Genomic DNA, 15,887 nt, shown 5'->3' on the forward strand with positions numbered 1-15,887 from the left:
TGCTGGTATGACCACTGGACTGACTTCTGGGTCTACTTTCATGGAGTACACAACTTGATGTTTGCCTAGCTTGTCATCGAACACATCAGCAGAAATAGCATCACTGAAGCTGGAACTAGCACAAGTGCTTGTATGATGTACTTCTTTGGTAAAAGAAAGCAGTTTCATTCTCAAACTGTCTCTGAGACCTAATAATCACTGCACATGTCCTCAGACTACATAAAATTGCAAGTTGTAACTGTTCCCAGCCGAAGAGCATGAAAGCATTACTGAGCCTTTGGTTTGAATCTATTCACCTCCATAAGCAACAAACTTTGCACAACTGCCCAAATTAAGTTGCTCACCAGCTCTCACTTTAGCAAATGTTTCAGCTGACATTACATTGCACTTTGAACCAGTATCTACTTTGAGCTCTGTGGGTTTACCATTAATCAGGACAGTACAAAATACTTCATTCTTTGCCAACAAATCTACTGCATTAACCTTTTCACTGACCACTGACACACCATCTACATAGAAAGTAGGGTTGCGGCTCTCTATATGATCATCTTGCTTTTTTGAATGACCTTTCTTAATAACTGAATGAGGCTTGCTTGCTTTACAAAACTTTTGAAGATGATTCTATTTTTATGCTTGTGGCATTTCTGACCAATGGTAAGCACTTCTCTCTTTTAGACTCATGATTGGCAACACAATAATGACAGTTAAGAATAAGACTTGACTTGGGTTTTGCTGACTCACTCTTATACTGTACTGTGCATGCCGTTTTTACTGAGCTAGTCTTGGAACTTGCTAGAAAGCTTTGGGTTCTCCCTGCCACACCCACAGGGATTGCTGTTGCCATGTGCTTAGGCCTGTTTCTGCTTGCCACATGTTGCATGCTGTCTATGTTTGCTCCAGAGGTTGCTGAAACCATGCTCTTATCACTTGCAAACATACTTGTATGCCTTTCTTTGAGCTCATGGATTTGACAAATCTCTATGGCTTTGCTCAACATTAAATCAATGTCACGAAGCAAAATCTTTTTCACTGCAGCAATAGAAACACCACACACAAGCCTGTCCTTTATTAACTCATCTTTCAAGTCACCAAATCTGCACATTTTAGCTTTATTTCTCAAGTCAGTGATATAAGCTACAAAAGTTTCACCTGGCTTTTGGTCTCTTGTATAAAATAACTGTCTCTCTAACGTAACAATTGTCTGGGGGTTGCACATTTCTCTAAATTTATGTTTTAAGCACTCAGGGTCTTCCCTTGATTCAGACAGAAATACAATATGACTGTTTACACCAGAAATATATGCAGGAGAGGGGGCATACACAAATGAATGCTCTATTTCAATAGCTTCTGACCCAGCTAAGTTAAGAAAAATGAATGCCCTTGTACGTGCATCTTTGTCTGAAAAAGCTTCTGATATGAAAATATTGTATTCCTGCTTGAATATTCTCCAATTCTCTGCTATATTATAATCAAAAACAAGTGGACTAGGTCTGAGAAATGCCTCTGCCATATCAACACATGGTAATGAAGGTGCTTGGAAGTATGTACAAACATACACACACACATAAATATATATGCCAGAACTTTATGCCAATACTTATAGTTATGCCCAATAGCACAACAAACTCTTTGAAATAACTGCACTTTGTCAAATAAGTCTTTGTAGCACAAGAACACTCTGAAATCACAGCACTTTGTGAAACCACTCCTTATCAGTGTATGAAATACTTCAAAATGACTGTACTTTGCAAATAAAATGTACACAGCAGAAAAAGCTCAGAGTAAGAAACACTTTGACATGAATGCACTTTGCAAATAAACTGTACAAAGCACAAGAACCTTTCAAAATGGCTGTACTTTGTAAAATAACTCTGCACATTGTAAGAAACACTTTGAAATGTGGCTTTCTGTGAATAAATGAACACAGCAAAAGAAACTTTTTGAAATGGCTGCACTTTTACTGCAGTTTGCAATACAACTGTACTTTGCTGTTTTTTTCAGACTTTGCCCCCACTGTCTGTTGATTATCATCCCCCTACAAGGCCAGTCCATGCACTCATTTCCCACCACTGGGGTGAGGTTTAACCAAGAGATGCCATCATTCAGACAACCAGCAGGGGTGGTTCGATATTTTTCTGCTTTAGTTCCTACAGACTCTAATGTAAGAGCCAGGCAAGGCATGGAGAAGAAAGAGCAATGGGGTGATGGTGGAGGCCACCCTATCACTCACCTACAAGGGCCATTCCCTCCTTTCAGGCATCCCTGACCCCCACCCCCCAAGGCACAACCAATGAGCTTCCATGACACCACCGGGTAGTTAATGCCATCCAGTGTGGCCCCCACCCTGAGTGCACACAGGCCCTCCCTCCCCCGAAAGAGGCAAACAGGACCCTTCACTCCTCCTTCTTCCTGCCTGTTTCCTTCAATGGGAAGTACTTTTTTATACAAGATAGATAGTTAATGTCATCCAGTGTGGCCCCCACCCTGAGTACACACAACCCCACCCTCCCCCAAAAGAGGCAAACAAGCCCCTTCACTCCTCCTCCTTCCTGCCTGTCTCCTTCAATGGGAAGTATTTTTTTATACAAGACAGATGCTGGATGAAGTTCACCTACAGAAGAAATAAAAGCAAAAACATTCAACATGTTTATATAATACACATTATGCTACAAAAGAACTCCCCTTAAGACAAAGAAAAGCTGGGAAGGACAGAACAGAGAAGTTGGCAGCAGACCCCACCATGTAGTACTGTGTAACATCATTTCAAGAAAGTTGGCAATGTGGTGGACCAGATATATATATATCTGCCAAAAAGTTACATTTAAGTATCTCTTGTGCCACTTTCCTTTATGCCTCCTATATACTGTTAAGAATAAAATACATTTCTGATAGCACACTAGGCTGGAATAACAGTCACAATGGATAAATGTGAAAAATGCACTAGGTCCTTCTTCCAACAGCCACTGAAGCATTTTGCAGTGAGAGATGTTACTTCTCCTGAAATACATCAGATATTCAAACTGCTGAGTTATTGTACATAATGTATAAATGTTCTTTAGTACCTACTTGTTTTCTTTTTCATATAAATTACTAGATCAGTGATGGCGAACTTATGACACGCGTGTCAAAGGTGACACACACCACAACATTTCGGGTGACATGCCAGCAATCAACAACACCCGATTTACCAAAGACACTGCTTTTGCATTTGTTGCTCATGTGAGGTGCACTGAATTATTTTGTGACAGGAGCTTTTGACATGCAAAACCCAAAAGGTTCAGCATCACTGTACTAGGTCATTCAGTCACTTACTTAACACCACTGTTTATAAGTATAATGTTTTTTTCTCATATCCCACCATCTATTCAGAAATGAATACAGCCTATGCAACATTTGCAAACATTTCCTGCAATGTTTCATTACTAATACACATGCAAATAGAAAACAAACAAAAAAAAGATAATTTATGATGCAATTAACTACTTTACCTCCTGTTGTACAAGCTCCTAGCAGGTTAACAATATTCATGTGCTGGCCAAGATAACTTAGTACTTTAAGTTCTGACATCAAGGCTTCTTTTTCAGTAGAATGTGCACTTGCTGGTGGGAGAGACGGCATAACGTAAAATATATTTTTTATGAAATAAGGAAAAATTAGCCATCAATCACATCTTCAGTTTTAAATAATAACTTACGTTTGAGCATTTTAACAGCCACTGTGATGACTTGATCAGTTTTTGACAGTCCATAAGCAGCAGCTTCAACAACTTTTCCAAATGCTCCAGAACCAAGAGTTTTACCTAAAACAAAACATATAAGCAAAACTCATATATATAATACACTGCTGATCAACAGGACTGTTAACAGTGCAAGGTGAAAGTAACATAACCATCAGGCTGCAGTCAAAATTTTCAAAATTTGTGTGCCAAGGAAATTCAATAATTTGTACCAAACTTTACAAACTGATAATACAACATGCAAGTTCTCAGTAGCTTTGGGGTTCAGAGATTCACTACAATGGTAATAATTACAGTAAGCAGAAATACACTTATTACACATGTGCATGTGCACACATACAAACATACATACAGAACTTTCAGTGTTAAAGTCATACAAAATAAACATTTTTACTTCAGTGAGACTTTCTTAATATGTTATTTTTATTCAAATAAAAACCATCACTGAACACACCACAAATTAAGGCATTGAGTTTATCCTCGATGTGAAACTCTAGTATCTCACTTTATCTGATGCCTCATCACTGGAAAGTATGTTTTAAAGAACCATAATGCAACATTGGATCCCATGTGTGATGATTGGGGAAAGATGGGCGAAGGCTACCAGCCTAGTCAAATAGAATTTGATATATTAATTCTGGCATTTGTAAATAAATGTAAAAATACAGGCATGTTTCTTGAGTGTAAAAGAATACTGTGAAATGTGGAACTGTAAAATATGTGACAACATTGCACTTTACTTCTGGCACAGTGAGGCATGTTGTGAACCTTTCATGTTAGAATTCGGCTCCAGTGCGTCTGGATGAAGGTTTCATGCCCATTGTTTTAAGGCTAAAGTTTATGACCAGAATTTACATATGGAAGGTGCTTTACTGCTCTGGTTTCTGCTAGAGTGTATATGTGAAATGCCCTTTATTGTTGTAAGTTTCTGAGCAGGTGTTAGATTGCTAAATAATGCAGTTTGTGGCCTGAGAACTCAGACCAGGTGTTAAGATGATGCAATATGAATACTGGGAAAACATAAGTGTCAAAAATGATTTAATTTGGGAGGGCCTTAGATATATGTTTGTTAGTAATGTTTAAATACTACTTCTCACAAGAGACTAGGAGCATTTTGATCTTGGATATCTAACTCAGCATTCTGCCTTATGCTCACATGTAAGTTTTAGCACTGTGATTTCTTGTAGGAATAGTTAAAGCTAGTAAAGATTAATTAGGTGTTTTTCTTTGAAATCAGAGCTGTTCTACTGTATTATTTTAAGTTTCTGTGTGATCTCTGAACTCTTAGATATCTCTGTGGTGTAGTAGTTTTGTCTTGTGTTTTAATTATTTATTATTAAATATTTTTAAAACCTTTACCTGTGGCTGATTTGTGTAGAGGTAAGCTCTAGAGTACATAGCATATTTACAGAGGTTATTGCAATAGGCCACTCAAATAAGCCTTAGACTGTATAGTCACATTACCAATTGGATAATAATATTGCACAGTAATAATTGGACACCCTTTTAAGGGCCTTTTTGTAGCTGATATTATTAGCTGGGTGGTGGCAGGAATTACTACCGTATGGTCTGGGTAAAGGGGCACAGCTGGAGAATCTGTGTCAGCCTTTCCCAGGAGTGTCTGTGAAGTTGTATAAATACTTATCTCAAAGTGTGTGTGTGTGTGTGTGTGTGTGTGTGGTGTGTCAGCTACTTGGCAGGGACACGAAGCACTGGTTGGACGGAGAGGGTACCGGAGGTTTTAGCTTGCCAAGCTAGGCTGAGACCTGGACCCTATAGCTGTGCCAGTGGGGAGTCTTATTAGGGACCTGGTGAGCAAAGGATCAACCAGCCCCAGACTGACTGAGATCTCTGCGAGCACTTAAGGGAAAATGTGTGTATTAGTTATCCTTTCCTCTCTTCTAGGACACGACCTCCCTGGTGTTAGTGGTGAGGATTGAGGCTCCTTGATTGCTGGGCCAGGGCACAGTCGTCACACCATGGATGATACAAATCACTCAAACGCTATTTCCAAAACACTACGTCCCAGAAAATGGAAGTCTACAATAGCAAAGGGGTTATGCACGTTTTGAATGATATTCACAAAACACTGTATCAGAAAAAAATGTGGCTTTTATTCACCTCATACAAAGTGGTACCACGGTCATGTAGAATTGTTTTTCTTTCACCCCCTGGCATTCAGACATAGCTTACCTAACCACAGTTTTTCTTCCTCAGTTTTCTTGAAAGCACATGAATGAGACAGCAGCACAATGAAAAACAAGCTACAGAAAGAAATGGTACTTTTTTAGCTGGAGGTCAGGGGAAATAAGTCCCTCCCTACCCCTCATGGCCCCATTTACCTACCATTTATATTAATAATTAGCTCTGTTGTCATCCTAGTTGAAGAGGATAAGAATGCAGTGACCTCTCACAAACCACAGCTTAGAAGGCTAGGCTACATAAACTGTAACAACTTGGGGTCACTTTAGCTAAATGGATCACCAGTGCTGCTAAACTTTTCTTCTGCACAGTATTTCCATCAAGAAAAAAGAGAAATTTGACAGAGGCACCATCTATCACCACTACCATGACATAAACCAGATTACAGTCAACTTTTCAGAGCTCTCTCATCCTTCTCCCGCAGTTTTATTTCTGCACTAGACAATTCAATAACCATTTTCTTTTTTAGTGTCACAAGTTCTTCCTACCTCTTTTTTAAATACCATCTTAAGCTCATCTTCAAGCCAGCCTGCAGCCATTTTTCTCCTTCATCACTAAGACCAGTTTCCTTCCTGTTCTCAAAGTGTTGTAATATCCCTTTCCCAAACTCTTGCTTCATACTCTTGTGTACCTTCTCACATTAATTACCACTTTTTATGTACTCCCTAAAAGTACACTGCCCACTCCAGTCAGTTTCTGCACCTCCATCTTAATCTTCAGTTCTTAATGCTCATGTAATGGTTCCTACTTCAGCTCTTTAAACAATGCATTGATTACTCAGTGGAGGTACACTTATTTATGCATTTATTACACAGATAGATGGATCAATCCAAGGATCTCTCAGCTATAACTGAAGCAAAAAGCATGAAAAGACTGTATGCAGAAGAAAACAATAATGATGCACCCTTAGCTAAAAGACAACAAAAAACAAATCATTGTGCTGATATCAAAGAGCCAACATATTTCCCCCTACAACTTTTTACACTTCCCCCCTTGTTACTTGTTGGCCATCAACTTTTTCCTCATTCATCATCACCGAGGGTGAAAGTCAGAGGAGAGGTGGTATCATGCAGGTAGCCATCAGAAGTGACACAAGGGTTTCTCTTCATTTAACCCTTATGTCCTCTCTGTATGCCCTGTTAACAAAGGGGAATATGGAATGGGTTGACCACACAGGTCATCTCTCGGTTTCTCAAGGTGTGCTGCCAGCAAGCAACTTTACCCCCTCCTCAAACACTGGAGGTGATTTCCCCTCTTGGCACTGGAAGGATCACAACCACCCAGAATATTCATAGGGCACCTGCAACCTCTCCCTCCCGAAGAGGTAGCCAAGCCACTCATGGTGATAATTTAGAACAGTGGACCGCACCAGTGTTTATGCATAGCTCTGAGAATGTTACAGCACTTGAGTAACATATAGGAACTGCTCCATATCATCTCAGCCACAGCTCTCAACTTCTTTGCTCAATAAACAGGGGCAAAGCTAAAAATAATGGGTACAAAACCCATTACTGTTACTCATACCTCTCAAGTGTACCTCATTATGAGGAATGTTCCTCATTTTGAGTCTTAAAAAGTCCATGTTTACTGTTCTACATTTGAAGGGCATGTTACACATTCAGTGTTAACAATTCTTCTAATTAATGACACAGACAACTGAGAGAAATGCTCAGCAATAATGAAAACTTTTTACATTTATCATATTTAGTGGCAGCAACAGTTTCAGGTGATAACGGAAAACACCAGACTTTGCATCACCATGTCACTCGGTACTCTGGATTTGCACTTGTGCACGGTCCAGTGTTCTCCATTACGGCTGCCACTCATACCTCCCCTCCTTGCCTGGCTCCCCCAGTACCCTGGTCACTAACCGAACCCCAACCACTTGGATCACAGACAGGGCTCCATTGTCCTGTGAAACACTAATGGGCGCACATTTCTACACTGCAGTTACTGTACCTACTTTTATTTGTAAATACAGTGTATCAAACCAATGGCCATGTTAGGAATCATCAGAAAGTTATGCCACCTTCATTAGGAATTCTAACCATCCAACAACTTAAGGAAGGTTGGAAATGATGCCACTGAATACTTGGCTGACTAATTTAAGCTACTTTCTGTTTATTTTACAGAGAACATGTGCAGGCTAATTATAATATTGTGCAGGCTGCAGCTGGGAATGAAAATGCAGCAGTTCATTCACATTAGCAAAAGTTGTGAAACACATAACTGACCAAATTTAGTTGTGGTCCACTTCTCTACAGAATTAATGTATGCTACCCAAGTGTAAGTGTAAAATAATGCTGAACCGAATACAGACAGGAAGGTGTCATGATATGCTGGTGACTGCAGAAGAGTTTTAAGGAAGAAGCATTTAGTAAAGAAAATGCTCACTGCCCATAACATGCATGTGTGCTTGTGCACATAGGCATAATCCTCTGTGTGTACATGTGTGTGTGTGTGTGTGTGTGTGTGTGTGTGTGTTTGTGTATAAAAGTGTGCTTTGCAAGGAGAAGATGCTCATTACCAAACATCAGCTGATAAAAATGTGTGACTATGTATATAAATATGGATGCCCTGAGGTGAAGGTGTTACTAAATCAGAAAACCTGCCCGTGAGTAAATCATGTTTCCATGACACCATGTGCTGTGATGGATCTATACACGTCACCTCATACAAACCACACCCCGACAATTTGCTGCAATTACAGCAAAAGAATGTGAAAGAGAACACACTTACATTAGCTTAAGTAGATCAATGGGTTTACTATGTAAGGCTATAAACAACACTCTGTCATATGTGGCACAGCAGTCTGATGAGTAACAATGGTGACCTTAAATATTTTACTTTGAAAGGGTTCTGCCCATTTAGGCATAATGAACGTTGAGAGCCACCGACATACTAACACATAAAGCAAACCAGTACTTATACTTACATAATGCTATGCAGACATGTCCCTGCTTCTGCAGTTAACTAATCAGACTATATCTGCAGTTACTACATAGGTACTCAAGAGTTGTTGTGTTTAGGGAATGAAGTAGTGACAAACATTTATTTAAATTGTTTACTTATTTACTTGCTTGATACAAATCCGCGGTGGTGCAGCGGTAGCGTTGTTGCCTCACAGCAAGAGGTTCTTCCGTTCAGTTCTCAGCTAGTGTGCGGGGAGTGCCTTCTGTGTGGAGTCTGCATGTCCTCCCTGCGGGTCGAGTGGCGTTCCGAAAGACATGCGTGAATGGGCGAGCCTTCGTTGAAGGTTGGGCGTCGAGCTGGCAACTCAGCACCGTGAAAATCTACTGCCAATCATTAGCGGACCGGAGTTCCGCTGTGGCGACCCCAAACTGGGAAAAGCGGAAAGACAACAACAACAACTTATTTACTTGCTTGGTTATTGATAACCATGCTTGTGGACTCACCCAATGTGACACTACAAATGCAGTTACGTACAACAACAAATGGAACAAATAAGATAAGATACACAGTTTCTCATTAAAGTGATTTCACAACTGTCTTTATGGCGGTGCTTTCATTTCTCTGCAGTCCTTCCAGATGAGACATATCCTTTATAGTCTGGTGTACCATGATTTCAGGAAGACTAACCATCGTTTCTCCTACTCTCCTCATAAGAAGACATAAACAGGAGCAAAACAAACCCCGGTAAAGTGGACTAAAAATGCAGTTTTTGTCATCATGTCACTATATATCCAATGAAAATAGTGCTGTTAGAAGTTAGTCTACAACGGGTATGATTACTTCTATAATTTGCTAAAGTTTTCACTACGGACATTACCTTGCATGCTTACTTGGTCAATGGTTCACACCTCCAACAATTATTATTGTTTGAGCCATGACTGCCCTCCTTTAGCCCTAGCCTTCTAGCTGTTTTTGGACTCCAGCCTCCTGGGCAGTTTGATTCATACTGCTTGTGATTCTTCCTCACAGCTAAGGGCTTCTAAAGTCAGACAGAACAGATCTGTACTCTTCATATCAGCTGATCTACTTGAAGGATGTCTGGTTGTATTTTCCAGGTGTTAAAAATCAACACTTCTGACTTCACTGCCATACATTAACTGTCAGCTGGCAGCTGTTAACTGTGTCCACCACTGTCCAGGTACTGACACAGAACAGCAAACCCAACAGCCAAGAGGGCACCTAATGCACATATCATTATCATGACAGAATAACATCAATAACCCCAATCAGCCAGTAGTCATTTTACAGAGTTTGTGCCACTTCCAAACACTATAAAAAGCATAATACATAAAAAAGTGTAGAGATTCTTTCTTGTTAAAAAAAAAAAATCATTTCCATCCTGCATTGACCAGCACACTAGTTCCTGAATACACTGGCAAAACTATGCAATAAGCCAAGAGGCATGGATAATATAGCAAGGCAAATGGGACGCTCATTTCTAACAGACAATGGCATCTAGCTGCCCAATACAAGAAAATTAGTTATTACATTTTATAAGAAAATGATTTTCTGCTTTTCTAAAAAGAATCAAATGTACCAAAATTAACTGTATACATGAACTAATTTCTCACAGCACACAACAGATGTGATGATGCAATTAGTTTCACATATGGACTGACAGAGATTTCTCACAGTACACACACACAACAAATGCAATACAATTAATTTTACACATGGATTGACAGAGATTTTTACAGCATGCACTATCACAACAAATTTCACACGTGGACTGACAAAGACATCACATACGGTATTGTACCACAATTAATTCTGCAAATAGACTTGACAGGAATTTTTCGCAGCACACACAACAAATGTACCACAATTTTACACATGGCACTCTGTATTTTTTACAGCACACACAACAAACACACAATTCATTTTATATGTACACTGATGGAGGCATCTCACACAGCACACACAACAAATGCACCACACTTAATTTTGCACAAGCACTGACAAACATTTTTCACAGCACACAAAAAATCTACCATAGTTAATTTTACATATGAACTGATACTGATTTCTCACAGCATATACAAATGTATTACGATTAATTTTGATATGCATTGATGAAGATTTATCACAGCATGCAACAAATGTAGCACAAATCATTTTTAAGCATGCACTGACAGTGATTTCTCATACAGCACACAACAAATGTACTACAATTAAATTTTATACCTGGAATTATATAGATTTCTCACACTCAAAGAACTTCTCACATAAAGATCCTAGATTACAATATTCATCTGCCACTCCAGTGCTCACTCAGAATAGGTGACCAAGTACAGCATTTTGTTCATGCACTTCTGACTGCTTTTTCATCAGACAAGTAAAGTCTTTTAATTACAAAATAAATAAATAAAACTATCTCAATGTATAATTTTACATGTCACTCAGGTAAGTGAACTAACCCTTCAAACTGTTTTCAGTTACAACCTGGGCGACTCACAAAACCTGACCCTATAAACACTACCAGATATTTCATAAATGCACAAGACTTCCACATACTTCTTAAGGTTTTCTTGCAGATTTTAATGAATGTTTTGTCTGTGTGACCTTTAACCCTTTGGCTTAGATGTTATTTGGGATATTTTGCAAGTAGCCTAATGCTTAGGGACATCAGGCTTGATTTTTAAGCTCTGTTTCTAAATTATAGCCAAGAAATCCACTTACAATGTACTGAAGAGGTAAAAACTGCTGCAATATGCATGTCTTTAGCTTGTGAGTTTGGCTTTATTAGCCTAAAGACTTAGAAGGCAAAAAGCCATGGGCGTTCATAAGTCATAGAAGACTGGTACATCCCTAAGAGCTCAAATGCATAAATCTTATCAGTTTCCATTACTGGAGGTTTAAGGTATTACACAGTGAAGACTCTAGCTTGCCTGGGTTTTCTTGTAATTTTTATTGAATTTTTAGACTGTGCAACCTTTTTACCCTTTGGTGTGGGTGTTATTTTACTGAATCATAACTGAACAGCTAAGGTGTATGCAGTCAATAAAGTGTCTCTATTGAGTGGATACTGAATCAGCCTGTGGGTGAAAGTGACTGATCCCAGCTAATATTTGATCAAAGTGAAATGGTCACTGACATGCCATAATATAACTCCACCCCATTCCAGTTAGCTCTGATCCTACAGTTGCTTCCTTCAGCATCCTCCACTTTGAAGTCATCAGCCCCCACTGATCTTTAACTAATAGTCACAGTACTCAGTGTCACAATATAGACTACAAATAAGAATGTTTTACTCACTAGCAATACTGGATAAAATGGTTTCAGTACAAGAGTTCCTTTTCTAGAAGTATATGTTGTTAATATAGATGACAATATGAGACGCTAAAACAAAAGCAACTATGGATACTGTTGCTACAGACACCCAATCTAAAGGTGACAGGCAGAGATTCAGTCACGCATGCTCAAAATCAAAGTAAGAAATGCAAGCTTAAGTGGTTCTTTTTCAAAAAAGATATGCACGTTTAAACTGATGTGTAAAATACTTGAATGAAACATTTTTAAAAAAGCTGCATAACCAGTTAACAGAATGAACAGGTGTGGAATACACAGCTCTAGTACAAGTTATAAAAGTGCACATGAAGACCTTACACTGACTTTCAGTAACTCAGCTCATTGTGCTGACACTGAGTGATCACTTACAAGGAGGAAATGTGCAGTTTGTAGTAAGCCATGTGCTTTCCCTGATTCAGCCTAAGCAGCTCTAGCGTGAAGAAATTGAAGTAATGTGCAAGCTAGGCACTGCTAAAATCACAGCTGATACCCACTATGTAACTTCCTGACAGGCTCACCTATGTAATATATGTGTGTGTGTGTGTGTCTGTGTGTGTGTGTGTGTGTGTGTGTGTGTGTGTGTGTGTGTGTGTGTGTGTGTGTGTGTGTGTGTTTGGGCTACCAAAATGTTTCATTTTGACTCAGGACTCTTAGATAAGATAAGTCTGTAGATTCTTAGAAAATATTGGAGCATGCCCATCTTCCACTCTCAGGGCAATCGCTTGAGTAAAAAAATAAGATCCTAATATTTTATGAGGCCTATTTTTTACTTCTCTTGGATTAAAAATGTGAAAGTATTGATATATTTTCTTTCAAATCTGTGCATCCAATGTCCATCTGAATTATCATTGCAATTAGGGACTCAAAATAGAGTTTAATTAGATATTGAACACTGGCACTGTGTCAGATAAGAGTGAATCTATGAGCTGTGAATAAAATTCATCCTGACCTGATTGCAGCAGTACTCAGCTGCATACTGTGTTGCACCAAGCAAATCATTTAATTAGATATGTGATTCTGGGACACCCTTTGGAAGAGAAATATGTTCCTGGAGGGCTTACTTGGATAATAAACAAATATGGACATGATGACTACTTACTGCCTTTCATTTGTCAACAGCAACAAATTAGGATATCAGGTGCACAGTATATACAAAGCAGATTACCCCAACGACAATGACATTAAATGCCTTGCCAACACCCACCCTCATATGACACCTATTAACTCTGGTAGGGTAATACAAAATATGTCCAGGGGGACTTTGTAGTGATCCATCTGGTTATAAAAGTGTCAAGGTTTTCACTCTCTTTAATATGAATAAGTATTTATTCCAGAGTGAGCATATGTATTGAGAGGTAGACCTATCATGCCACCATGCCCTGTCAACTTGCTGATGAAGATTTCTATCCCTAGTGCAGCCAGTTATGGCACTGTTAGTTTTATGAAGGTGAAAAAAGTCAATTAGGGAAGAGTTTTTCATGGCCCTAAATGTTAAACATAAATCACAACAGAGGAGTTTATAAGACACAAAATTTAGGGATATGGATCGTAGTCTGGTTTGGTAGCTAAGGTTCTTCAGGCCTCTGAGCCTTTTAGTTATGAACCTCTGTGTTTTTTCAACTTATCTGATGCGTTTAAACAAATACATGGCAAAAGGGGCACTGCACTTGATAACATGGGATGAGTAGTGAGGGATGATGATGTTTTTTGATCTATATGAGATTTCTTTAGATATAATTGGGCCAGATGACTTTTCTAAGTACTGCTGCTCCATGGTGGCAAATGTTCAGTGAATTGTAAGTAAAGGTACCACAATTTCTGATGACTGAAGGGTGCCATTTGGGTTACAGCTCATGTAACAAGTTTGTTTGCCAAATTTAACAAAACTGTACTGTTTAGTATTTAGTCTGGGCATGATTTCTTTACACCAGTTATTTATAAGGTGTAGACCAGGCTGCAGTGAAGTAGTACTGGAAGCGCAGCAAATAACAATGCCTAACTTGCAATCATCAGCAAATTTAGTTAGACACAGGCCAGTCCTATTGGCCTAAAGATCTGAGGGATCCAATCACAAAGCCCTGAGGGACACAAGAGTTTATCTTTTGTCTTTGAGTTTGCTGATAACCCCAGCATGTGGAATCATATCAAAGGCTATAGCCAGTTCCAGGTACGTTGTGTGATCAGCACAGCACCTTCAACAGAATTTATGATCTTTTTGAAGAATTTTACTGTACTGAGTAGGCATGACATACCCTTAGTGAAGTGAAACTGTTGAGGTTCAAAATAATAACATTTCCAATATTAAAGTTTATAAAATCTGATATGATGCATTTCATGCTTTTGAAAACCGGATTAGTTAGGCTAATGGGTCTACAGTTACTAGGGTCAGTGGCAGGGCTGCTGTTTTGTAAGGGCATTACAACAGCTGTGTCCCATATACTTCAAAAACATACTCAATGGAGAGGATTATGCTGAAAAGGTTTATGTCAGGCTACTTTGCATATCTGACATTAGTGACCAGTCATCCATTAAGATTACAGGGGACCACAGACATGATCATTTTGGATTTGGTTCCTGAGGTTATAAATTGATACAATTTAATCTTTGGAAGGGCCAGGACTTGGGGACTGTGGGAGTTTTATATGATGGTGTATAACTTGTACCTTGGTCCACATACCCTTTCAGGCATAACAATGGGAATAAACATTCTCAGATATACAGTAATTGGAATATAAACTCTAACCACACAGTAACTAAATATTGACAGTAATGACACAACTATGAGCATATCAAACAGTGAGAGATGCTACTAAGAGATGTTTCCAGACAATTCAAGTAACTAGCAAAAAGGTAAATCACAGAAGACAATGCAACTACAAGTATATAATACAAAGAGATATGATAGGAAGAGATAAGATTCTACATAGTTATAGTAATAGTCGGAAAAGTGAAGAATAAACAGAATCATTGCCAAGGTATGCAAAAGGGCCTACATAAAAGCAGTTGCTCTGGTCAGAAGCAGGAACATCAGCAATTATATGTGCATGCTGGCAATGCCCTTTGTATCACAGCAGGTACTGTTAAGGATTAGCTCAAAGAGTTTGGTGCGCTGTTTCTTAGTTTCTTGACATAGCTGAAGAATGAATTGTGGCTTTCTTTGGATTCTGCTGTTGTTTTCAATTCATATTTGGCTTTGACCTTCCAAATGGTGATTTTTAGCTCTTCAATTATTTTCTTGATGGAAATAAATTTAAAGGCTTAATTAACCAAATAACTCAAACATCACTCTGCTGTGCTTATACTGACAAAACATTTTGAGAAATACACTAATTCCATTTAATTCAATCTCCTATTAGTGCTTATCTACAGTTTGAAAAACAATGAATTGTGCACGCATAACTTAAGGGATGTAATGGAAGTATTTTTTTTTTGCTCACTTATTTTACAGCAGGTCACAACGAAATGTACATACAAAGGAATATGAAAAATTACTTTGCCATACTGGTATTACACATTGCTCACTTCCTAAAACAGTGTGATATTTTACATACTTGCTCAAAAGCAGTGACAGTACTGTATCACCTTGTTTAAGCTCTCAGGTTTACTAACTATTCAGAGTTTGCATTTGCATATTCACTGTGTAATACTACATCGCAGCAGCTATGATAAGTATATGTCAAAATATCTT

At 38.7% G+C, this 15,887-nt stretch overlaps 1 protein-coding gene across 1 annotated transcript in view; it reads right to left on the bottom strand.

Moving 5' to 3' along the window:
• LOC122801556 (mast/stem cell growth factor receptor Kit-like) overlaps positions 1–15,887 on the bottom strand; it is a 591,006-nt gene that overhangs the window by 117,928 nt on the left and 457,191 nt on the right. The window contains exons 11-12 of the mRNA XM_044070993.1: positions 3,695–3,799; positions 3,489–3,599 (exon numbers count right to left, since the gene is read on the bottom strand). Of these exons, the coding sequence (XP_043926928.1) occupies positions 3,489–3,599; positions 3,695–3,799 (216 nt within the window). The remainder of the gene's footprint in view (positions 1–3,488; positions 3,600–3,694; positions 3,800–15,887) is intronic.

The sequence above is a fragment of the Protopterus annectens genome, chromosome 5.part0 (assembly GCF_019279795.1).
Source record: "Protopterus annectens isolate FY-2018-M chromosome 5.part0, PAN1.0, whole genome shotgun sequence".
Taxonomy (NCBI): Eukaryota; Metazoa; Chordata; order Ceratodontiformes; family Protopteridae; genus Protopterus; species Protopterus annectens.